At 36.7% G+C, this 27,681-nt stretch overlaps 1 protein-coding gene across 3 annotated transcripts in view; it reads right to left on the bottom strand.

Moving 5' to 3' along the window:
• RELN (reelin) overlaps positions 1 to 27,681 on the bottom strand; it is a 544,299-nt gene that overhangs the window by 265,544 nt on the left and 251,074 nt on the right. For all 3 annotated transcript variants that reach the window (XM_005679214.3, XM_013963255.2, XM_018047261.1), the window contains exons 5-6: positions 19,764 to 19,796; positions 16,644 to 16,722 (exon numbers count right to left, since the gene is read on the bottom strand). In XM_005679214.3, the coding sequence (XP_005679271.3) occupies positions 16,644 to 16,722; positions 19,764 to 19,796 (112 nt within the window). The remainder of the gene's footprint in view (positions 1 to 16,643; positions 16,723 to 19,763; positions 19,797 to 27,681) is intronic.

Here is a 27,681-nt window from a genome sequence, read left to right as displayed (position 1 = left end):
TAGGCACTTAATAGCGGCAGTTAGTATTATTATCAATTATTACATAACATACTATGTTCAATACAAGTATTTTGCTAATATTAAAGATAAGCAAAGTTATATACACTTATATAATGAACTAAAACCATATATCTCTGAAATCAAAAGCTGTTTTACAAATTTAAACCTTTTATTTTGAATTATGATTAACATCAATGTTTAAAATAACTGTCCTAAAATAGATGCGCAGGTCTACAAAATGTACCATGCAAAAAATAATGGAATCAGATTGTATTTAATCCACATAATAATATGAAATAAACATAAATTCTAATCCAAGCAAATTTTGGATACTGAGTTAATGTTAAACTTGCAAATAATTTACTTAGTTGCTTTCCTTATTATTATGAAGAGGCTAATAAAATCTTAGAACAGAATATCAAAATTAAATATATTCAAGTCTTCAGTATAAATTGACAATACAAATAATGTGGATTTGACTTTGCATATTTACAGTAACATTTATAATGTTCTGGCATTATGATATTTCAACCTACAATCATTACATGTAGAAAGACTGAACTATGTTTTCTTAGTCTGAACCTCGAAGTGCATGAGAGCTGTATTTCATGCAGAAAGGACATTTTCAAAGACTTTCACATTCTAGGTGCCAAACATTGTGGACAGGGCACTATGTATGCCCTTTGTTTTTGAAGATTGTTGTATCAGACCCTTTCAGTTGTTTGCTATCTCAGAGAAAAGAAGGAGCAGGAAGTCCTATTCAAATAGGAAGAAGACAAAGGTATGAAAAGATACCATGAAGCTCATAAAGCCAAGAGGCAGAAGCACAATAAGTAAAAACTTGGCAAATAAATAGATATATTTCCTATATATGTATTGCATGGAAAAAATATTTTAATCTTTTGAGCTATACTCCCACACAAAGAAGATCAACAACATCAAGAAGCTTTGACTTTTTAAAAAATAAACAGAGAACAACTTCTGACATGGAATTTTAATTTAAATTTATTTATTTTAATTGGAGGCTAATTACTTTACAATATTGTATTGGTTCATTGCAGCACAGTTTATAATAGCCAGGACATGGAAGCAACCTAGGTGCCCATCAGCAGACGAATGGCGACATAGAATTTTAAACAGTAGTATCTCATATCTTAGTAGATTGAAATCTTTGCTTGATTACTATAAAGAAAGATTCTAATAAAATGTCCTTTATGTTAAAAGAGACACAGTAGTAGCTTCATGGTGCAACGAATATGTCTCTTGTTCACCATTTTATGCTTGGTATGATGTGAAAAGTGAAAGTCGCTCAGTTGTGTCCACCTTCTTTGGGACCCCATGGACTGTATAGTCCATGGAATTATCCAGGCCAGAATACTGAAGTGGGTAGCCTTTCCCTTCTCCAGGGGATCTTCCCAACCCAAAGATCGAACCCATGTCTCCCACATTGCAGGCAGATTCTTTAGCAGCTGAGTCACAAGGGAAACACAAGAATCCTGGAGTGGGTAACCCGTTCCTTCTCCAGCAGATGTTCCTAACCCAGGAACTGAACCCAGGTCTCCTGCATCAGAGGCGGATTCTTTAGCAACTTAGCTATCAGGGAAGCCCTAAGGCTTGAGGTCTAAACACTTCAAATAGGGCCTGGCACACTTCAAACAGAGCAAGCATGATACAAATGTTAGCATAAGTTTTAACTATTTTTAATATGGATTTCCAACATTTTCATCCAAAACAAGTATGTTAGGTTTTTTTCCCCCCCACAGAGAATCTGCTACATGAACTTTTTACTACTGTTTTTCTATTCTTAAAACTATACATTAATTTTTCCCAAGGAGTGTGATTTTGAAGTACAGAGAAGTAGCATCAAAATCATAGTGGGCTTCTTAGTGATAGATGAGGATTATTTGTCCTCCAAGGCATTGTGAAATGACTCAGAAGAAAAATAAGCTTTGTCAAGAGAAATTAAAAGATTGTTCAACCCTCACATGGACTATCTGACATTTTCCTCCAGTAATTCTAAACTAAAAGCATCACTGTTGGTGTGAAGTCCAAGGCCTGATATTTGAATTCTCAAAACAATCATTCTATCTATAAATATTGATCTGCTGCTGCTGCTAAGTTGCTTTAGTTGTGTCCAACTCTGTGCGACCCCGTAGATGGCAGCCCACCAGACTCCTCTGGCCCTAGGATTCTCCAGGCAAGAACACTGGAGTGGGTTGCGATTTCCTTCTCCAATGCATAAAAGTGAAAAGTGAAAGTGAAGTCGCTCAGTCGTGTCTGACTCTTCGCGATCCCATGGACTGCAGCCTACCAGGCTCCTCCATCCATGGGGTTTTCCAGGCAAGAGTACTGGAGTGGGGTGCCATCGCCTTCTCTGATAAATATTGATCTGCAGTTCCCAAATCAACTGTATATCAGGAAAATAATATCTGTATAAACACATGTATTTCAAATCCCCATCACCCACAGTTTAGGTTAAATAGGATTCAGGTGTAGCCTAGATATCTGTATATTGTTTAAAGATGATTCTAGCATAGGTAGCTATAGCCTGGCACTAGGGAACCAGTGAATAGACAGTAGATGTTTGATGTGTTTGGAGAACCACTTCTATTTTGTGGAATAACAAGAGTTAAAAAAACCAATAAAACACACAAAAAAGGCAATCAGTTACAGCATTCTCCCCACTTGGCTCAACAACCCCTCTGGACCTTTTTCTTCCTTGATGTGCTTTATAGCTCCAGAAACTTAAAATTAACAAAGGCATTGGTACCCGGTTGAATCTTAAAGATCTTGAAATACCAGCTATTACTCACTGAATTGTTGCTACCTTGGCTTCACCAAGGACTGATGAAACAAATCTGTTAAGTTTCCCGTCAAGGTCTTTTAAATGCCCTTTGCTTGAATTTCTCACAGTATGATTGGGTTTGTCAACATAATTTTTTAAAGTTATTTTGAAAACACATCCCTCTGGGTAGTCAAATCCAATCCACTCTTAGCTGCCAATGGTGTAGCTACTCATTTATCATTCATTAATTCATTCTTATAATTAACAAACTTGTGCTAGGAACCGATAGGCACTGTGATGAGCTTTAGTGGTACAAACACCAAGAAAAGTGCTGTTTATTTCTAACATTTTAACCTGTAGTTTTCCAACTGAATTTGTTCAAGAAAATGATGGGTTCTGTAAAGTAAGGTAACATATTCTTCAGAGATTGATGGAAAGAGGAAGTTTTAAATAATTTCAGTTAAACAGATTTTTGTTTTTCAATTTAAAAAGGGATGTGACCTCTCAAGCTAAGGATTAGAAACAAATTGCTTCTCTGCTTAAAAGTAATAGTGAATATTTCTCTAATCTAAGAAACTACTCCCCCCTTCTTTTTCTCAATATGAAAAACAGAACATAAGAATCTGACAAATACTATGGCACATCATATGAATCACCCACCTCAAAATACACTCTCATGAACAGTATGATTAAAAGACATTTTAAGGGAAATGCTTGCTATCCCCAAAGACCATGCAAAGCCTGAATTTATTGAGCTCTCTCTGAATCTATTTATCACATGCTTAGGTGCCACATGAATCTTATCTATTACTAGAGTTCACAGATCATTAAGCGTTCAAGTTGGAGGGCATCTGAAGTATCACCGAATTTCATTACCCCCTCATTTTACAAATTATAGAATGAGACTAGAGGCCAGTTTTCCTGACTCCTTGTCCAATATCCTTCCCACTCCACTCTAATGCGGTCAGGAAAAGAAAAGAACTCCAGTTCTACAAATCATGTGCATTTCAAAAATGTTTTTCATCATTTTTGCTATCAGAGTTCATCTGGAAAACCTAGCATCTTTTCTTAAAAGTTTTTTTTTTTTTCACTTATAGGATAAGGGATTTTGCTTTAATAATACAGATGTACAAAAATAAAAGAAATGTCATGGACTTCATAGAAAATATTTAGAATGAATTTACTGGACTAAAGTACATAAGCAAATTCAATATTCCTTTGGTCATGTACATCCTTAGATAATTCATCCCTATTTTATATACACATTATCATACTGCCATTATTTTCCACTAACAAAACCATAAAGGAATCAGTAAGGATGAAGGCAGGTACTTGTTGACCAACACATGTAGGGTTAAACTGTAAACATAAAAGAAAAAGAATGCCTTGAGCCAAGATTTGGTTTTCACTCTAACTAGCTCCTTGGCAGTTTGAAACTTGTTATTTTGGTGTCAATACTCCATTTTCTTTTTTTTAATTTAGGTGGCTGGTTTTTGTTTAGAAATTATATGCAATGTGCATTTGTGCTGTAGAGAGCACACTTCTGAAGGTATAATTATGTTTTTAATCCTGACTTTAAAATTATTAGGCTGGAAAACGTGCCAAATTCCCTGTTCAGGAGACACAGAGGAAGCTGGAGTGAAATGACCCCAGAGTCCCTGTGGTCCCCATGTCCTACAGAGACTCACACAGGACTTTTAGGACACTGGAAAGAGGAGGAGGATTAATGAGAAACTTCGGCTCCATCGAACAGTCAGAGATTTATGAATGGTTGGTGGTGACATCATCCTGATAACAATAAATAAATAACCTAAATACTATTTTCTCAAAAGCAGTCTAATTACATGGCTCATTCTTCTTTTTAGATCAGAGTGAAAGCACTCAGCCTTTAGTCAGTCACTCTGCTGAAACAAGTTAATCATCTGGAAACTCAGTGACAATCAGTTATCAAATTCTCATTTGGGATACACGCTGTTTGTCCCCAAGACTGGGGACACTGTATTATCTCTCTGTAATTTATTGCCTCTAAAGGAGGCGATGTCTGGTATTCTCTGAGTCAGAATCGTCTATTCACCAGCATTTCTGAACAGAGATATTAAAATACTTTTAATATTTGATCTGATTATAAAATGTACTTTATTTTTTTTTTGCAGTGGAATTTTTTTTTTAATTTTTTATTTTTTTTTAATTTTAAAATCTTTAATTCTTACATGCCCAAATGTACTTTAAAAGTGGAAAGATTAAAGAGAAATCTCTTATAATTTCCTGAACCAAAGATAACAAGTCTGTTCCCCCAGGTACAGCTCACACTGCATGTGTTGATAATCTAATGAGTGAGTTTGAAAGGCAAGGCCAGATCAGGGACTGGTGAATCTATCAAAGTAAATAGAACCCTGTCAGCCATCTGGGAGGTGGACAGTCAGCTGACTTCATTTGGAGACACTAGAGCTCCTTGTACTTTCCACTGAAACCTCAACAAGCAACCAACTATACTCCAAAAAAAAAAAAAAAAAAAAAAACAACCAAACCAAAACACCTAATAAGCAGAACACTCAACTTTTGACCATATTTTATAGCAAAGAGATGATGTTTTATAGTAAAAAGGCATGACTATTTACTTGTGAAAGACCACACTTAAAAAAAAGAAAAACCCTCAAAAATTCTCTCTTTGTAAATATGGAATATTTTTAGAAAAACAGCAAGGAAAGTCCACTCTATAAGACTGAAAATAATATCACCTTCAACAACATCATGACTTTTTTTTCTAAGGAACTAACACATGCTCTAAATATGAAAATGACAAATTCCATTTATAGTTCATTCTCATTCTCATTCTCACTGAGGAAGGTAAGAGAACTCCTATTCATCAGGGAGTTTAAAAATTTAATTTTCCTTTGTTAACAGCTATAATGACAAATGTTATTTGAATTAAAAATATCCCTTCTAATACTCTACTACTGAATGCAATATTCTGACCTCCTACTATGGTGAATTCTACTACATGCTGCTTGAGGAAATATTTTCTCATTTGTTTCAAATGTACTTGACATTTAATTCCATTGAGTGAGTTCTTATTTCTGTCATTAAAAAACAGAGATTAAAGAAGGCAATAATAAGCTTCCAGATTTGCACCTTTTTTTAATAGTAGGACACCTCCTGGTTAACCTTTCTATTGTTGATGAAGTTTTCCCCAGAGCAATTACATCAGGGTAAGTGGAAGGAGGGGGAGGAAGCAAGAGAAAGAAGGTTAGAGGAGAGTTTAAAAAGGGAAAAAACTTACTAACAAAGGAGAAGAGAGACTGAGAGAAAGTAGAAAAAGGGGAGGTCAAGAAGACAAAGAGAAAAAGCAGAAAAAGATGCACAGATCAGAGTATCAGGGGACTTCACTGGTGGTCCAGTGGCTAGGACTCCTTGAATGCAACGCAGGGGGCCTAGGTTTGATCCCTATGCTGCAACACAAATCCTACATGCTGCAGAAGAAAATTAAAGATCCTGCTGGCCACAACTAAGACCCAATGCAGTCAAATAAATAATAAGTACACTTTTAAAAAAGATCAGAATATTGGACCAATAAGCCTTAAAACTGAATTATGATTCCACAACCCAAACTACAGTGACATATTAGAGGTTTTGGCAAAGGTAAGTCATCATATAAAATATTATTTTGCAGACATTTATTACCCATTCACAGTCTCCCTGTGTCACCAGCTCCTGAAAACTTACAAGGTATATCTTTCATATCAAATAGGTAAGATGGCATATTAGGTGATATGATTCCAAGTGGTCATCATTACAACAACAACAAAAGGCCCCTTGGAAATCCATCAGCAGTGATGTGCAGACCTTGATGCCCATGGTGAGTGCTTCCTTCACCCATCAGGTCTTACAGGCTTACCAGCCACAAGCCAGTTGTACACTGAACAACGTGGATGTACTTCTATCTACTTTTTTTCCCCCCAGTGACACTAGTCATCAGATTTACTTTGTTCTCTTCCTGGAAACTACATTTATATTGTAGTTTTCACACCTGTCTACTAAATGGGAGTCCCCTCTCCTCTTGTTTTCTATGGGGGCTCCAAGATACTAAGGAACTCTAAAGCAGTTTTACTGCTCACTTGACTTGTTTTATCTTACACAGGTTAAACTACTGATCACTGAATAAATGAAGATTCAGCTAGAATAACTCACCCCCATACTAAAATTTCAGTCATTTTAGGGTCTTTGTTTAGATAACTATTTTTCTCAAAGAAAATAAACTTTAATATGCCAAATCACCAATATTTTTGCTCCATTTCTGGGTAACTGTTCCTATAAATTAGGACTTTGAAGAGACTACCAGATGCAGCAGAGTCTGTAATCTAAATTTCTCTAGTCCTGTAGTGTGATCTTTTTACATATAAAAATGAAAATGTTCTAGTCTTTTCTTGATTCAAGCAACTCTATGCAATGCCGGCCACAGTTTTAGCTTCCTTAGCTGTAAACTGTGGGGCTTTCTGTATGAAAAGCCAATTGACAGAGGTCTTCATGTGCCACAGGATCTGAGACAACTTCATTTGTGTCTCTTTTCTTGACGTCTCATATCCCTGGTGGCATCACAACTTATTCATCTAAGATGCTTCTTCTGATGAGTGACTCTTGTTCTTCCCTGATCTCTGCTGAATAGAACATCTCTGCTATTATTACTGTGCTGGAGGGGAAACATCTGTTGTCTTCTAGTTGCTATTTATCATCATGTTTTCTAACAGTCTTCCATTTCCCACTAGAACATCATAGCCTAGTGATATTTTAGCTCTGGATTCCTTCTGTGATCTTCAGAACACAAGCATTAAAGGGATAATCTGTAAGCCAAAACAAAGATTCTTCCTGACTTTCTAATTGCTTAGAGGGTAAAGACATCTCTTAAGAAAACTTACATTATTTTTTAAAATTTACTCAAGTTTAAGTTCTTTTAACTTTCTCTCTCCATCTCTCTGAACTCTTTTTTTTCCTCTGAACTCTTTTTAACTCAAGTTATGAATCATAAATGTCACCTATTTCTTAACTTTTCTCATTTTTTAAAATTACTGTTTAAATTTTTTACTGAGGTAAATTTCCACACAGGGAAATACACGGATCTCAAGCTTTGACAAAGGTGCACATCTATGTAACCCATGCTCTCATAATACTATATATAACATATTAATTACCCCAGAAATTTCCTCATGCTCCTTACCAGTCAATTCCCCATCCCTGAAACAATCACTAATCTAATTCTAGCACTTTTGATAATATCATCTATTCTAGATTTCACGTAAGTAGGATCAAAAAGTAAGAATTATTTTGGATCTGGCTTCTTTCATTCAACATAACATTTTTGAAATTCAACCATGTTGTTTCAGCTATCAATAAGTTATTCTTTTTTATTTCCAAATAGCATGCCACTGTATGAATGTATCACTATCTATTCTCCTGTTTATGGGTACCTGGGATATTACTAGTTTTTTGCTATTAGGTGTAGTTCTTTTTAATTAAAAAAAAATGAAGATTTCTCACCATTCATATGTAATACTGACAGTGTTTATATGATACTAAAATTATTAATTCATAAAAAGAAACTATAAAAAAGGTAGTTGAGACTCAAGTAGAACATGCTTAAGTGAAATGTTGAGATAGAGAGTATTTGTAGGTCTTTACTTTCCTTCTAAATTTAGTTCTAACAGTCTCCCATTTCCCACTAGAACATCATAGCCTAGTGATATTATAGCTCTGGATTCCTTCTGTGATCTTCAGAACACAAGCATTAAAGGGATAATCTGTAAGCCAAAACAAAGGAAAGTAAAGACCTACAAAGATTCCTTCCTATGTTTTTTTTTTTTTTTCTTTTCTTTTTGGCTATAGGGTTGTCTCTATTGGGACAAAACTCTACTGATCCATCTCCATCATCAGGAGTGTAATCACACTGAACACACTTGATACTGGAGAACTGTCAACAGTGTTGGTAAGTCAGTGCCACTCTATCCACATTCTTTCTCTCAGTCTCTTGGGTTCAACGGTAGATTTGACCTGACGTGGTTATTGTTGTGACCCAGAGGTCTACCTGCATGTGGCCCAGCATCAGGGCAAAGTTAAGGTGGAGAAGCCTCAATCTCATTAAGCCTGAGGCGTCACTATATTCCCATGAAAGGGTTTTGCTGTTCTCTTCACTTGTAACTTTACTTCTCATTTTTTATTTGAACAAAGCAAACAGAAATGGCTGAGAGAATGGGAGACAAAAGGCCACTTCTCTGGCAATGCCATAGGGAGACCTCCCTTTGGGGGTCAAAGCACAGGAGGACTCTATACTCTGCACCTCAGGGAGGCAGAAAGACCACAGTGGCATGACAGCACAGAAGAGCACCACAGACACATTCACAGCCCAGGCCCAGGAGCAGCAAAAGTTGTCATGTCTTCAAGCAGGGATCAAATGGAGCAATCATCATGAAGGAGTGAGTGATTAGGACAGGCGAGAATGCTACCTGTGTGGACCAGTCACCAAAAACTAGATGAGACAGGGAGGATTCAGTGGATATCTGTAGGAACAGAGGACTGGGGAATAAGAGGTATGTCCCCACCTACCCCTTGCCTTTGAACTAACAAGCTCTCTGATACTTAGCTACAACACCAGAAAAATGGGAGAAGGGAAGCTAAAGTTGACTGAAATTAAGTTTTCACTATTGGTAGAAGGGACACAATGAAAAGACATCAAGTTAAAAAAAAAGAATAAAGAAAGTTTTATTTCTCTGATACCCAATTTTGTGGACAGAATTCATAACTGTGACACTTGTGTAAGCCTAAATAATTTCTGGAAGGACTGACAGAAACTGGTAACAGTTGATGCCTCTAGAGGGAAGGAATATAGATCTAGTGTGGGAAGAAGGTTTATTTTTATTATTTTTAATATTATTGAACATTTCACTAAGTACATTTATTAATTTTAAAATCAAATCTAATATTTAAGCTAAGCAGAGAGACAGATTCAAAACTGAGTTGATGTAAAAAAGTTTCTTGGTTCTAGTCCAATCACTGTCATACACTTGGGATAATAACTTGGCTGGTATGTTCAGTCATCATAATAGTAATATCATTTTATGCTCCTTGTTTTTTGTGTATAGGCATTTGTACAGGATATAAGAAATTCAGATATCAAGAATAATATGAAATGAAGTGGGGAAAAAAAGTTGATTTCACTAGATGAAGTCAATGGAAGCAAATAAAGTGTGAGTGACTAAATTTAAACTGATCCCTCTCCCCATCATTAGACAGATGGGACTGTAGTTTCTTAATTTTTCCTTTTGCTTGTCCTTAAAAATTGCAAGTCAAATAATACACATGATGATTTTCAAACTCAATGGAAGATACATGCTCATAAAAGCACAGTGCTTTTCTCTTGTGACAAATTATTGAGTGATATATTGAGACTTGGGAATTTGCCCCAAAGCAGTACACCCTGAGCTTCTTCCTATCTGGTGGTGTGTGCCAATGGCATAAAGTTATGGGTTGTCAAGTAAGGATTCCCCTTCCTGGTTTTCACAAAGCTGCTCAGTGGCTTCTAATTGGGGTAAAGAAAATCAAAGACAATATCATAAGGGACAAAACTCGCATGTCAATATGTATACCAAGAAAACAGATTTTGGGAGAGTGAAAATGCCTGGTAGTGGTGGTGGTTTACTTGCCAAGTTGTGTTCAACTCTTTGCAATGCCATGGACTGCAGCCCTCCAGGGCCTCTGTGCATAGGATTCTCCAAGCAAGAATACTGCAGTGGGCTGCCACTTCCTTCTCCAGGGGATCTTCCTGGATCTCCTGCAACGCAGTTGGATTCTTTACCAACTGAGCCACCAGGGAAGCCCAAAAACTGCCTACGTTGGTCCAAAGCAAGAGAGAGCTTTGTAATGTTATTGGAAATACCTCACTGGAATAGCTGACCATATTGGTTTTTAACTTTAGGGAGCTTATGTCTACTTTAGAGGTCTGACAGCTTGTGGTCCACTGGAGAAGGGAATGTCAAACCACTTCAGTATTCTTGCCTTGAGAACCCCATGAACAGTATGAAAAGGCAAAATGACAGGATACTGAAAGAGGAACTCCTCAGGTCAGAAGGTGCCCAATATGCTACTGGAGATCAGTGGAGAAATAACTCCAGAAAGAATGAAGGGATGGAGCCAAAGCAAAAACAATACCCAGCTGTGGATGTGACTGGTGATAGAAGCACAGTCTGATGCTGTAAAGAGCAATATTGCATAGAAACCTGGAATGTCAGGTCCATGAATCAAGGCAAATTGGAAGTGGTCAAACAAGAGATGGAAAGAGGGAACGTCGACATTCTAGGAATCAGAGAACTAAAATGGACTGGAATGGTGAATTTAACTCAGATGACCATTATATCTACTACTGCTGGCAAGAATCCCTCAGAAGAAATGGAGTAGCCATCATGGTCAACAAAAGAGTCCAAAATGCAGTACTTGGATGCAATCTCAAAAACGACAGAATGATCTCTGTTCATCTCCAAGGCAAACCATTCAATATCACAGTAATCCAAGTCTATGCCCTAACCAGTAATGCTGAAGAAGCTAAAGTTGAACGGTTCTATGAAGACCTACAAGACCTTTTAGAAATAACACCCAAAAAAGATGTCCTTTTCATTATAGGGGACTGGAATGCAAAAGTAGGAAGTCAAGAAACACCTGGAGTAACAGGCAAATTTGGCCTTGGAATAAGGAACGAAGCAGGGCAAAGACTAATAGAGTTTTGCCAAGAAAATGCACTGGTCATAGCAAATACCCTCTTCCAACAACACAAGAGAAGACTCTACACATGGACATCACCAGATGGTCAACACCAAAATCAGATTGATTATATTCTTTGCAGCCAAAGATGGAGAAGCTCTATACAGTCAACTAAAACAAGACCAGGAGCTGACTGTGGCTCAGATCATGAACTCCTTATTACCAAAATCAGACTCAAATTGAAGAAAGCAGGGAAAACCGCTAGACCATTCAGGTATGACCTAAATCAAATTCCTTATGATTATACAGTGGAAGTGAGAAATAGATTTAAGGGACTAGATCTGATAGATAGAGTGCCTGATGAACTATGGAATAAGGTTCGTGACATTGTACAGCAGACAGGGATCAAGACCATCCCCATGGAAGAGAAATGCAAAAAAGCAAAATGGCTGTCTGGGGAAGCCTTACAAATAGCTGTGAAAAGAAGAGAAGCGAAAAACAAAGGAGAAAAGGAAAGATATAAGCATCTGAATGCAGAGTTCCAAAGAATAGCAAGAAGAGATAAGAAAGCCTTCATCAGGGATCAATGCAAAGAAATAGAGGAAAACAACAGAATGGGAAAGACTAGAGATCTCTTCAAGAAAATTAGAGATACCAAGGGAACATTTCATGCAAAGTTGGGCTTGATAAAGGACAGAAATGGTATGGACCTAACAGAAGCAGAACATATTAAGAAGAGGTGGCAAGAATACACAGAAGAACTGTACAAAAAGGATCTTCATGACCCGGATAATCATGATGGTGTGATCACTCATCTAGAGCCAGACATCTTGGAATGCGAAGTCAAGCGGGCCTTAGAAAGCATCACTATGAACAAAGCTAGTGGAGGTGATGGAATTCCAGTTGAGCTGTTTCAAATCCTGAAAGATGATGCTATGAAAGTGCTGTACTCAATATGCCAGCAAATTTGGAAAACTTGGCATTGTCCACACGACTGGAAAAGGTCACTGTTCATTCCAATCCCAAAGAAAGGCAATGCCACAGAATGCTCAAACTACCACACAATTGCACTCATCTCACACGCTAGTAAAGTAATACTCAAAATTCTCTAAGCCAGGGTTCAGCAATACATGAACCATGAACTTTCTGATGTTCAAGGTGGTTTTAGAAAAGACAGAGGAACCAGAGATCAAATTGCCAACATTTGCTGGATCATGGAAAAAGCAAGAGAGTTCCAGAAAAACATCTATTTCTGCTTTATTGACTACGCCAAAGCCTTTGACTGTGTGGATCATGACAAACTATAGAAAATTCTGAAAAAGATGGGAATACCCGACCACCTAACCTGCCTCTTGAGAAATCTGTATGCAGATCAGGAAGCAACAGTTAGAACTGGACATGGAACAACAGACTGGTTCCAAATAGGAAAAGGAGTACATCAAGGCTGTATATTGTCATCCTGCTTATTCAACTTTTATGTAGAGTACATCATGAGAAACACTGGACTGAAAGAAACACAAGCTGGAATCAAGATTGCCGGGAGAAATATCAATAACCTCAGATAGGCAGATGACACCACCCTTATGGCAGAAAGTGAAGAGGAACTAAAAAGCCTCTTGATGAAAGTGAAAGAGGAGAGTGAAAAAGTTGGCTTAAAGGTCAACACTCAGAAAATGAAGATCATGGCATCTGGTCCCATCACTCCATGGGAAATAGAAGGAGAAACAGTGGAAACAGTGTCAGACACTATTTTTGGGGGCTCCAAAATCACTGCAGATGGTGATTGGAGCCATGAAATTAAAAGACGCTTCGTCCCCTTTTCCTTCTGCCCCCAATCCCTCCCAGCATCAAAGTCTTCTCAAATGAGTCAGCTCTTCGCATGAGGTGGCCAAAGTACTGGAGTTTCAGCTTTAGCATCATTGCTTCCAAAGAAATCCCAGGGTTGATCTCCTTTAGAATGGACTGGTTGGATCTCCTTGCAGTCCAAGGGACTCTCAATAGTCTTCTCCAACACCACAGTTCAAAAGCAACAATTTGGCGTCTGCCTGCAATGCGGGAGACCCGGGTTCGATTCCTGGGTCGGGAAGATCCTCTGAAGAAGGAAATGGCAATCTACTCCAGCACTCTTGCCTGGAAAATCCCATGGACAGAGGAGCCTGATAGGCTACAGTCCATGGATTTGCAAAGAGTCAGACACGACTGAGTGACTTCACTTTCACTTTCACTTTACTCCTTGGAAGAAAATTTATGAGCAACCTAGATAGCATATTCAAAAGCAGAGACATTACTTTGCCGACTAAGGTCTGTCTAGTCAAGGCTATGGTTTTTCCAGGAGTCATGTATGGATGTGAGAGTTGGACTGTGAAGAAGGCTGAGCACTGAAGAATTGTTGCTTTTGTACTGTAGTGTTGGAGAAGACTCTTGAGAGTCCCCTGGATTGCAAGGAGATCCAACCAGTCCATTCTGAAGGAGATCAACCCTGGGATTTCTTTGGAAGGAATGATGCTAAAGCTGAAACTCCAGTACTTTGGCCACCTCATGCGAAGATTTGACTTATTGGAGAAGACTTTGATGCTGGGAGGGATTGGGGGCAGGGGGAATAGGGGACGACTGACGATGAGATGGCTGGATGGCATCACCGACTCGATGGACGCAACTCTGAGTGAGCTCTGGGAGTTGGTGATGGACAGGGAGGCCTGGCGTGCTGTGATTCATGGGAATGCAAAGAGTCGGACATGACTGAACTGAACTGAACTGAATGTCTACTTTAAGGGGGGGTTAAAAATATTTGATACTCTTTGTTTCTCCCTTCTCTATAATTCTACTGTATTTTCATTAATATATATATTATATAATATAGATATATTTAATTTGAAGTCTGTTTTTGATCTGAATACAGTAAGGGAAGACTTGGGGGAATCATTTACATAAATTGAGTGAAGAATATTTTAATAGTAATGATTTGGGATCATTCTGAGCTCCTGGGAGGCAATAGACCAACATGCCAGTATACCAGAGGAGGAAGAAAGAAAGGAAGAAGGAGGGAGGCAAAAAGATAGAGTAGGAGACAGAGAATAAGAGAGGGAAGAAGGAACTGATTCATCCTGAGCAGCAACAATACATTAGGAGATGTGCCAGACCTTTTCAGGTTCATCAAACTTTAAAATAATGGCGTTAGGCAAATACTTGGCTCACTTTTACTGACAAGAAATGTGGCTCAGAGAGGTAAAGCAAGCTTTGTACTATTCTCAGATACCCAGCTGGCAAGTAGCTAGCTTCGAAGTCCACCCAGACAGACCTGATTTCAGAACCTCTGCCACTTATGTTCAACAAAGCCATCTCTCAAATGATGAGAGCTTCCTAGGTTATTATTATTATTATTTAATCTTAGATTAGATGAAGGAGATTGTGGTCAATAAGGGATAAAGTAAAATTACTCTGAAGCATATTTGATAGAAGACAGAAGTGCATGGCTTTTTAAAGTTAATAAAAGGTTTTCTAAAACAGGAGGAAAAACCATAGGTTAAGTAAGTGGGACACAAAATCCATAACTTCAGTCAAGAAAGCATCTACCAGATCAGTCATGAAAATGGGTGAAGCAAAATCAATCATGTTTTATTGATTTCAAAAATAACAGAATTTAGACCACATAAAAGTCACATTTTGTATTTGTCAAGAAATCTCACTGAAGAAAATGAATTAGCTCGACACAAATGAACTCGCCTTGAAAGAAACAAATCATCTGGTAACATCTATATTAATGGGATATATAAGAGCCAAATGTGAGGAGAATGAGAGAATTTTTCTTGGGTAGAAGTGGTGCTTAAAAAGTTTTTGGCTTTTCCTTAACAAAGATTTTCAACTTATTTTAAGAAATTTATATTTAGAACATGTTCAGAGGTAAGTGAAATCTTTTTGATAATTTATCTCTTTAATGGTGTATGAATCATAAGACTTTATGTCTCTGTCTAGTCTGATTTTTTTGAATACTTATACTCTCTAAATCTATATTTCTTTCTAGAAAAGATGTAAGTTCCTATTTGTATTTAAGCGTCAACACTCTCTAAACCTATATGTCATCTTCAATTCTCAGGTTAAAGACCGCTTTCTCCAAGAAACTCTCACTAGAGTCAGCCTTTCTTTTCTAGAACCATAGTATGTTATTTATAACCTTCTATTACACTCAAGGATTTCTATCCTGAATCATAAGATTTTTAAAACTGTGTTTTAAGTGTCTCCTCTATTGAACTATATGCTACTCAAAAGAAGGAACCACATTCCTTTTTAATGTACTATATAATAATTATGGTTTGATACTTGTTGAACAGTGAAAATAAGGAAAAACAAATTAATATCATATGCAGACATTTGAGGATGAATAGTTATTCTCTTTCTAGTCTTGAATATTGCTGGGGTTTTGGTTACAACCTGATTACTTTAGAGCTTCTAATTTATCTTGAACTCTTATTCATGTACACAAATCATTTAGTACCATAGAAAATAACATATTCAGATATTCTCTCAAATTATGTAGACCAACTATAGCTCTCAATGGATAGACTCATTTCTCCAAAGTCAGAAAATACAACAAACTGCCAACAAATTCATGCAGGCATTTATGTATTCAACAAATTTCTAATGTATGCGTTTTGGTTAATTCTTTCTTTGCCCTCCAAAATCCCATAGGGTTGTCTCTAAACAGCTTTGGAAGGAAAGACTGGAGTATAAATAATCCAATAACATAGAAGTTATTTGGAAGTATGACTCAAATAATCTGTCAGTTTCAGATAAGTCATTTCCCTTCTTTCCTTTAACATAAATGCAATTATTAGGAATAATAAAGCACAATGTTTTCTATGTAAATAACTTGTACTACTGAAAAAAACTGACCAAACCCATGGCTTTGAGGGGTACCTAGATTTAGTTCTTAAGGAAGTCAGGAAACAGACAATAGACATACTACAGGCGACATTAATCCCAGTTCCTTAGTTGAACAATTCTCATTGATAACTTAGAGCTAAAGGGCAATTTAATTTTATGTAACTACTCCAAGGAAGCTTTTTTTTTTTTTTTGCCTTTTATACAGACCAAAGTGAGGCATGATCCTTTAACTTACCATATGTTTGGATTCAACTCCTTTTGGTGGTAGGAGTCAAAGTCATCTCGTAGAATAATACTGTTACTATGAATTTCAGCTAAAGGAAGACAAAGATTTAGAAAATGGTTATACTAAACAATAGATTTAGTTATGCAAAAGAGTCAACATGCTACATTTATGATAAATAACAGTATTTTAAACTAAAACTGAAGTTTAAACAAGCAGCTAATTGCATTTGCTGTGCCCCTAAACTACTAAGTAAAAGAATAACTCTGCTGTTTAGAAGTCTGGAAACCAGAGCCCCCAAAGAGAACCCTACTAAAATGTCACCCAGGTCACAGAGGTGGGAAGACCAAGGTTAGCACTAGCCTACATGGAGAGGTCACACAAGACTTGCCCCTCACAGCTCAACACATCCAGAATAAAGTCAGTGCCTAACTCACTTTAGAACATTGAAGGGAACAGAACATTGTGGATATTTATTGTCAGCTAACATTGCTGTTATTTATGAACCCATCTCCTCTTCTCTTTCTTACTACCCCTCTTGCCCTGACTTGCTTTTTCTCATTCCCTATATTCACTCATTTTTAAATTTAATGTGTTCCAAATTATTAACATTTTCCCCTTCAGAGCTGCCTAGGAGAAATTATCTACACAAGTAAGTAAAACTTCTAAATAAAGTCATGTTAGAAGTCAGGAGGAATGGCAGAAAACCATCCATAGTCTTAAATATATTATTGTTACACTTGAGAGGTTGTATTAAATACTTCTTTTTAAACTACAGAAGAACTCAGATCATGCCAAGAGCAAAGAATATTTTCATGAACTGTAGAGTATGGGATATTTCCATTGAATAGAGGATGGACAAGTACAAACAATTTCATGGCCAGCTACAACGTAAGTAGTCTCATTTTTAAGGTTGTATGAGTAAAGATAATTATTTCTCCACAAATTGTAAAAAATGGATTTGGTGCTGAAAATCTTCTCATCTGATTCCCATGGTTTGCTTGGGGAATTTGTTTCAGCTAGTATAAATTCTCTGGGTCTATATAATTTTGTTTGGACTAGTTTGCACATGCTTTTTTAAAAAATGAAAATCATATAATCTGATTAATAAAACATAACCCCAAATTTTTATTTTTTCCAAAAGTGAAATTTTACCCTTTTGGGAGGTTCACTTGTATATAATTTATTGAACTGACTGAGGAATTAAATATCACCTCCAAATACCAGAAAGTTCACTTGCAAATTCTCTTTGGTAACAATGCCACCTGCAGGCACCCTCACCCTCTTTATACCAGGTATGCCAGTAGGCAAGCACATAACGAAGTCTGGAAAACCAGTGAATCAACATGTATTGAGATAAATGGCTGTTCAGACTCAAAGCCTTAGGCTCGACAACAGGGAGAATATGGATTTACACTGGAGAGAACACTGTGATGTCTTCTGTGCTTGGGAGTGATTTAATGATTCCTCTAAGTGATTAGATGCAGTGTCTGAAATGCCTACAGGGTACTGCTCTCTCAAATACCCAATATGGCTGAGATGCGGCTGGGCCACTGTGGGTCACCAGCCTGCCTCAGCTGCCAGAAGGCATGCTTCTAAGTGCTTGCGTTCATCTGCCAAAGAAGAGGAGCCCCAAGCTGTAGCATTACATAAAAGTAGAGCTTCTCAAGGCAGATTTTCCAAAGAGAAAAATAAATTAATTGGGTTTATGGGTTGAAAGAGAAAGCCCAAGAGACAAATACTGACCCATCTGTAAGTCCCACAGTGACAGACAGCTGAAAAGGCTGGAACCAGCTAGGATGATTTCTTTTCATTCTTATTAAATAGTGTGCGTAGGAAACTGCTTTTAAAATCAGTCTTCACTGTCATATATGAGGAATTTAACTCTTAAAGATCATTTGCTTTCCAGAAATTTTTTACAGAGTCATGGGTAAGCCTCTATGGTTCTTTGTTCATGTATTGCCTTCTTTCCTAACATTATTTTATATATATATATATATAATGGGATATATATATATATATATATCCCTTATTATGCTTTAGAAATACAAATTCATCTAATCCTCATAACAATCAAAGGAGGTAGGTACTATCATTACTTCTGTTTTATAGGTGAGGAAACAGGCATAGAGAGATTAAGTAACTTGCCCAATATCACCATGCAAGCAAGCGGGAGAGGTGAGATAAATCCAGTTTATTTGGCTCCAGAATCCATACTATTAATACCGTACAATCTTGCCTCAAGAACTGTAGCCCACTAAATACATGTCAGAATGAAAAGATTATGAGAAAAATGAGAGGAGGCAACTTTACACGGTGCTATTAAACAAAGCATCCAGTTAGCTAGACAATCTCATTTTAGTTTTTGAAGAAATGGCCAAATTATTTCTCTTTTTACAAGCCAGTGCTAGTTTAAGCCAATAATTTGGCCACCTGATGTGAATGGCCAACTCATTGGAAAAGACCCTGATGCCAGAAAAGATTGACGGCAGAAGGAGAAGATGAGACAGAAGATGTTGGAGAAGGCAGAAGGCAGATTGAAAGCAGAAGAAAATGTTGACAGAAGATGAGATGGTTGGATGGCATCACTGATTCAATAGACATGAACTTGGGCAAACTCTGGGAGATGGTGAGGGACAGGGAAGCCTGGTGTGCTGCAGTCCTTGTGGTTGTGAAGAGTCGAACACAACTTGGCAACTGAACAACAACAACACTAGTTTAAGCAGATATCTCAGGTCTGCTTTCAACAATCAGTTTATCTCAGTTCTTTCACACTCATAGCTCCTTGCCTATTGCCTCCATGCTCTACTATTTATGATGGGTAGAGGCTTAGGGGAAAATTCAGCATTAGAACCCTATGTCAAAAGATCAGATCCAACTGGATTCTAAGGATAAATGTAGCAACAGGCTCAAAAGTCCTTCCATTAGCCCAAACTGGACTTTTGGATCACCTCCTCAGTGAGGTCTTAGATTAAAGCATAATCTGGACTTGAGTCTGATTTCAATGAATGATCAGAGAATCAGAGAGGGCAGAGAGTTTCCTCATCTCTGTATGCCCTGCTCACATGGCAAAGGAGTGAAACAAGTAGATCTGGCACTGAGGTCAGTGACACTGGAGTCTCAAATACTTACCTAGATGTGGGTGCACAGTGGCCTCTGTTGGAGCTGGACCAAGAGAGAAAAAGGGAAAGATGATTTATTAGCAGCAAAAGCAAAATCCATTAATAAACAATCACAAATATGGTTATAAAACTTAAGCCATACTAAACAAACAAAGAGCTGGACAGAACATTTTTAGAGGACTAAGAGGAAAATGTCAATTAACATCCTAAAATAAGATGTCCAACTCACTAGTTAGTTGTTATATTTAAAAGTTATGCATTATTCCTTAAGTGAAAAGTAGAACTCCTTACATACCGGATAGTTATTTATCATACAAGTTTAGTCAGGTATTCCTTGAAACTTACAATATGAATGTAACGTGAGCACCCAATACATACCATGGGCCATTCTGGGTGTGGGGTACTATAGGGACAAAAAGCACTCTCCTTGTTCTCAAAAAACTTACCATCTGGTGGAGATAAGTACAGTATAGTGTAATAAGTGCTATGGGATAGTGTTCAGAGGTCATAGGGTGAGAAGGGCACAAACGGAGGATACTAATTCTAGGCTGCCCAGGAGAAGACAGTGGTCAGGAGAGGCTGCTGAGTTGTGAAAGACTAGCAGGAGGAAGACAGGTTGGGGTAGGAGAGGGAAGAGGTGTTTCTTTCTGGAGTGAAAGTGAAATGGCACTGAGAAGTAGGAGAGAATGGTCTTTTGGAACAACCACAACTATTTCAGCATGACATGAACAAAGTTTCAGAGGAGGGGGTAGTAAGGTGAAGTTGGGAAGACTGGAAGGCCAATATTATGAAACTGAATGCTAAGGAGTTTGGATTTTACTATGAGAGCATGATGATCTCCTGAACATTTATCAGCAAAGGAGTATCTGTTCAAATATGCATTTTAAGAATGGGCACTCTGGTAAGAGTTAGGAAATAAGGGATACTGGCCAACTGACACTTTGGTGATTTTTTTTTTTCTCAGTGGACTCCTAAATCTAGGAAGAAATGTTGCCAATTCACTTATCTAAAAATTAGAACCATAACAGATATTTTAACATCTTTTACATTCATTAAAGAAGAAATTTAGCTAGGTATTAAAAAAATTAGTTTATATCACAATTATCAGTGCTTCAGTTATGTTAGATGAAAAATCCACACAGTTAAGTTTGCAGTTTGTAATTCAAACTAGAGGTGTTTGTCTTACTGCATCCAAAGTATTATGTATGTTGAACATGTTTGTTCTCAGTTTTTAACACAGATTCAATGGGAAGTGTCATAGATACAATTGTTAGTATATACATGCAAATGTTCTGAATCATCACTAGTTTACAGAATTCAAAAGAAAAAAAAGAGAAAAATGTAATGATTTTGCATTTTATTCCAATGGTTATTGGTCAAGTCCGAGAAGAGTTTTACAAGGATTCATTGAACTATCAACTCTAAGATTTTTTTGAAACAAAGGAATAACTGCCAATTATCCAATGACAAAAACATGGCACATGGATACATCTTCCCTCACCAATATCACACTGTATATGACTGTACTGAATTTGAAACTTCAAGGATAGTCAGTTTACTTATAAAGTAGTTGTAAAGTTAAGATTATTCATGTTGAAACTGAAACTTCTAACATACAAATAAATAATGATTTTACATATTTCCCTAATATGATCAATATGCAAATTTTAATTACAACTGGCAATTTTATAAAATGTCTGCAAAAAAAGCTGAAGAATTTCTTGTTGATACTGATAATCTTGCTTTTCAATTTATGCAGTATCCTTGTGAATCTCATGTTAATAATACTAGGCTGACACAAGAGTAAGTGAATTTACTTAGACAGAGATAGTTTTCAAACTTGTATGTTTCTGCATCAAAGTTAAATCAGCTCTTCTTTAAAAAAATGGATAAATTTTGTCAAGTTGGATGTGGCTATTACAGAAAATTTTTTTATATATTTGACTCAGTTATTGGAAGACTTATAAGTAGGTATGGAACACTCGGATATGGAAATCTAGTTTTCAGTTGTAAAATTTATAAAATCTTAATATAGACGAAGCAGGTTGACATTTAAGATGAGCTGTAACACTACTGTATAACTGTATATAAAACAGATTAACAACAAGGTCCTACTATATACTATAGGGTACTACATTTAAAACATCTTGTAATGACTTATAGTGGAAAAGAATCTGAAGAGTGTATATATGTATGTACTCATATATATTTTTATATATACATGGAAACACACACCTGAATCATTTTGCTATATATCAGAAACTAATACAACATTGTAAATCAACTACTTCAATTCAAAATGTGCTTAAGTGTAAAATACATACCAGATTTCAGATAATTAGTATGAAAATATCTCATTGTTTTACTGATTATATTATATTGAAATTTTTAATATTTTATATATTATGTGTTAAACTATATTATTAAATTTACCTATTTTTGGTCTTGTTATTTAAATGTGGCTACTAGAATATTTAAAATTATAGCTGTGTCTCACATTGTACTTCTATTGGGCAGTGCTGTACAGAAGCTGGAAGGGAGATTTGTACCATTCATCAATTTATTAGGGAAGCATTGTCACACAGGAGGTGGTAAAGTCACAGAAACAGAAAAGGATGGATATAAAGAAAGGAGATATTTTTAAGAGAGAAGACAATTAAAAGAGAGACAAAAATAATCATAATAAAGCTAGTATCTATATATCAAGTCACTGTGATAAGTGGTGTTTGTAGATGAATCCAGGGAATTTGACCTCAGTGGCAACTCTCTTAACTACTATACAGATTACTTTTTCAAGAAAGTTCACTGTGAAGACAAGAAATGAGATTTTGTAGCACCTAACAAGAAACTTAGACCAAAAGAATATTTATTTTTGTTTGCTGTGTTTCTTAGGATATCATAATATTTTACAGTGTTCAATATTAGCTACCATACCAAAGGGGGTCCCTGTATTCAAGGGATAAATTATTAAGACAGGGAGAAAACAGCAGTGATGTTTATGAAATTTGTAACTTGAAAGAAACTGAGAAATAAGTTAAATTAAGTGTAAAATATATGGAAATTAGGGTTTCCCAGGTGCTACAGTGATAAAGAATCCACCTGCCAATGCAGGAAACATAGGAGATGTGGGTTCAATCCCTGGGTCTGGAAGATCCTCTGGAGGAGGAAATGGCACCCCTCTCCAGTATTCTTGTCTAGAAAATTTCCTGGAAAGAGGAGCCTGACAGGCCACAGTCCATGGGGTCGCAAAGAGACACAAGTTGAGAACATACACACACATACCAATTATCAGTTAGAAATATTTTCTAGTCAGTACAATAGTTAGATAAATGTAACAAAGCATCTGCAGAGACATCAATTAAATTACCCATCAATTTTAAATGACTCTGATTACTAAGACCTAGATCCAATAAAGAGAATATTATATATTAGTCTATTTTAATCTAAGGAATCTATCCAAATAGATATCTTTCTTTCCAAAATTATTTTGGCACATGGCATTTTTCACTGAACCACCTCCAAAACAATCATCATGGAAGGGCCATTTAGAAACCATCCTCTGAATCAGAATCTCTGGGAATGGAAACTTTGAATTTGTATTTTTAAACCCCCTCAGGTGATTCTAACAGAAAACCAGCATCAAAAATAACTGTCTTGATCACAAGATACAATTCTTACCTTTACAGCATGTAAAACTGTTAGCTATAGTGAGTATATGTCTTTTATCCCAAGAAGAAACAACTTCCTCAAAGACATAAAATATGCCCACTGGAGACACTAGCCTAAAGCTGGTGATAGATTCTCAATAAATACTTAATTAAATCAAATGCTATTTTCCTTCTTAGTTGTAATGAATTTTATGATATTTTAGAAAATTATAACTAAAGATCCAAACCTTTGAAAAATGCCAAAATAAACTCATAATGTTGTTAAAGTTCTTTAGTACAAGCAGTCTGGATAGTTTAAACACCCAATTAATGTACAGTTGGATTTAACTCAACAAACTTATATCATGTTTTCAATCACTAGTTAGGAAGACTCAGTGTGTTTTTTAAAAAATATACCCACTGTCTGAGATAACTAAACAGTATTTCCTCAAAAAGAGGAACATAGTACACATTAAACTTGGTGAAATGAAAAGTAGACATTTCCTTGAAAAATAGTCACATGTGTATAGTATAATACACATATATATTTGGTCCAAATCTAGTAAAGTAATGGACCTGGGAAGCTTATTTTAATCATCTCTCAGTAAGCAACTATATCAATCTAGTTTTATGCAGCGTAAAATAATTTTGTAAGCTTGTAGAAAGTTCACCATCCTTTCTGAATTTTGTAAGCTTATAGAAAGTTCACCACCTTTTCTAAATTTATCAGAATAAATAGACCACAGAAGAATTAGAGTAAGTAGCCTGAAGAAGTATAATATAGTTCAACAACATATATTACACTCCCACTTGGATACTAGTACTTGCTTTGACTCATACTACTGATTTGGATGAATTACTAAGATCCTGAATTATATTAATTTTCCAAAAAGGTCTTAACTCTTTCCTTTATTAAGTATGAAATGCATGCTTCAGAAAGATCCTAGCTTGTCAACCTTCCAATGCTTGTAGTGGCATATCTCCAAGTATACATTTCCTGCTCCTTTCCATTGAACTGACTCATCCTAGATTGACTGAATGTTTTCTCTCAATGTTCTGTTGGTCTGTTTCTAATTCTCTGCCTCTCCAAAGACTCTAGACTGCCCCCACCCATCATCAACTTGGATCTAATTTCACAACTCCTTTGAATCTGAAATTGCATGACTGATATTAGCTACCACATAAAGTTGCCAAATGGCTTAAACTGGGAAGCTTTGTTTCTAAGAATGAGAGAGAAGAAAAATGTTCCTAAAGAAATAGGCTCTGGCTTTGGAGAAAATAGGATAGGACACACGTTTAACAGAAGTATAAGACATCTTAATTCTTCCAGGTGCCTCTGAATCATGATAAGAAGACTAGGTCAGATGATGACCACAGGCAGACACAGGGGAGGATGCACTGAAAGTGAGGGCCCTGCTAGCTGTCAGAGGAGATTGAAGGGAGAGGAAGACAACATAACTTGGAGTTGTTTTGTACTCAGAAAGGTGACTGAGGGGAGAATTTCATAATATGGTTCTTAATTTAGCTTCACTAAAATTCTCCAAGCCAGGCTTCAGCAACATGTGAACCATGAACTTTCTGATGTTCAAGCTGGTTTTAGAAAAGGCAGAGGAACCAGAGATCAAATTGCGAACATCCACTGGATCATGGAAAAAGCAAGAGAGTTCCCAAAAAACATCTATTTCTGCTTTATTGACTATGCCAAAGCCTTTGACTGTGTGGATCACAATTAACTATGGAACATTCTGAAAAAGATGGGAATACCAGACCACCTGACCTGCTTCTTGAGAAATCTGTATGCAGGTCAGGAAGCAACAGTTAGAACTAGACATGGAACAACAGACTGGTTCCAAATAGGAAAAGGAGTATGTCAAGGCTGTATATTGTCACCCTGCTTATTTAACTTCTATGCAGAGTACATCATGAGAAACGCTGGGCTGGAAGAAGCACAGGCTGGAATCAAGATTGCCAGGAGAAATATCAATAACCTCAGATATGCAGATGACACCACCCTTATGGCAGAAAGTGAAGAGGAGCTAAAAAGCCTCTTGATGAAAGTGAAAGAGGAGAGAGAAAAAGGTGGCTTAAAGCTCAACATTCAGAAAATGAAGATCATGGCATCTGTTCCCATCACTTCATGGGAAATAGATGGGGAAACAGTGGAAACAGCAGCAGACTTTATTTTTTTGGGCTCCAAAATCACTGCAGATGGTGACTGCAGCCATGAAATTAAAAGATGCTTACTCCTTGGAAGGAAAGTTATGACCAACCTAGATAGTATATTCAAAAGCAGAGACATTACTTTGCCAACTAAGGTCAGTCTAGTCAAGGCTATGGTTTTTCCAGTAGTCATGTATGGATGTGAGAGTTGGACTGTGAAGAAAGCTGAGCGCCGAAGAATTGATGCTTTTGAACTGTGGTGTTGGAGAAGACTCTTGAGAGTCCCTTGGACTGCAAGGAGATCCAACCAGTCCATTCTGAAGGAGATCAGCCCTGGGATTTCTTTGGAAGGAATGATACTAAAGCTGAAACTCCAGTACTTTGGCCACCTCATGCGAAGAGTTGACTCATTGGAAAAGACTCTGACACTGGGAGGGATTGGGGGCAGGAGGAGAAGGGGACAACAAAGGATGAGATGGCTGGATGGCATCACTGACTTGATGGTCATGAGCCTGAGTGAACTCCGGGAGTTGGTGATGGGCAGGGAGGCCTGGCGTGCTGCGATTCATGGGGTCACAAAGAATTGGACACAATTGAGCGACTGAACTGAACTGAACCATAGCATACCATGTCCTGCAGTTGGATTTCAGAGATCACTCCAAGGAGTTCCATGAGAAATGGCAATGCATAAACAAACCAACTCATAATTCTGGATATCTATTAATTTTTACTAATCCTAGGCAAGATGGCAACATCACTATCTTTGTTAATAGAACATATAACGTAAAGAATAAATAGATTCATGTTTCAATGAACTCTAGATCTTGTTCAAAATATTAGCACATCTCTATAATCTTTACCCACAAAGTTAATGTCATTGAGAGCCACAAAAACTGAAAAACTATGTTCTTTGTAAAACTTGACAATTTAAAGTAACTTAACTAAATTGGAAATTGAGCTAAATTTGTATCTTGGTAACATAAGGAGAATGCCAAATGTCACCAAAATGAGTCAACTCTGTCAAAACCACAGATTAAAAATGAAATGTTAAATAGGTAAGTTAAAATGAAGATTCTACTTTGCTTTAAAAAATAAAGTGAAACAAGTCAATACAATGTAAGAATCATGATAGAGTCTCACCAAAGCCTCCATGTTTTTTAAAACCATGTTTTCAGCAAAGGATTAGGATTGAAAGCATGCCAAACTCTGAGAAATCCAGAAACTTTTAAAACTTAAAAGCATAATATAATCTTTTCATGTAATAAATGTTCATAAGAGTCCAAGTCACTCATAAATGCACACTATAATTTATTTTTCCAGATTCCTTTCAGTGTTTGTGATAGTGCTACTGAAAAGTTACTCATCCTCCAAATTCTGTAGTTGGGCCCATATAGATTGTTTTGGTAAAATATAAAGTTATATCAAAAAAGTGAGATTTTTTTTAATAGTTCATTATTTTTCACTCAGTGTGAGTTAATCTGACCTCCACTATAATATGAAAATAGCCAGTTATCAATCTCTTCCCAAACTTTCAAACACAGTTAATGTTAAATATCTATGTTTGGTACTAGATAGTTACTCTGTGAAAATTCCCGTTCAAATTCTAAATGTATTTTCTCTATTATCTCCAATTACTTAGAGAATGTCACAGATTATAATTAATAGTTTGTCACCATGATACTAGCAACAGAGGACTTGCTGAACTCTGTAGGTTCAAATGGAAGATTGGGAAATTTCTGTAAACTTAAACAGGAAGCAAAAAGGATCTTCAGGACCCAGATAATCATGATGGTGTAATCACTCATCTAGAGCCAGACATACTGGAATGGGAAGTCAAGTGGGCCTTAGAAAACACCACTATGAACAAAGCTAGTGGAGGTGATGGAATTCCAGTTGTGCTATTTCAAATCCTAAAAGATGATGCTGTGAAAGTGCTGCACTCAACATGCCAGCAAATCTGGAAAACTCAGCAGTGGCCACAGGACTGGAAAAGGTCAGTTTTCATTCCAATCCCAGAGAAAGGCAATGCCAAAGAATGCTCAACTACAGCATAATTGCACTCATCTCACATGCTAGTAAAGTAATGCTCAGAATTCTCCAAGCCAGGCTTCAGCAATACGT

This window comes from Capra hircus, chromosome 4 (genome assembly GCF_001704415.2).
Source record: "Capra hircus breed San Clemente chromosome 4, ASM170441v1, whole genome shotgun sequence".
NCBI classification, from domain to species: Eukaryota; Metazoa; Chordata; class Mammalia; order Artiodactyla; family Bovidae; genus Capra; species Capra hircus.
Note: the sequence above shows the minus strand (reverse complement) of the source record. Positions and strands in the feature narration are given on the sequence as shown.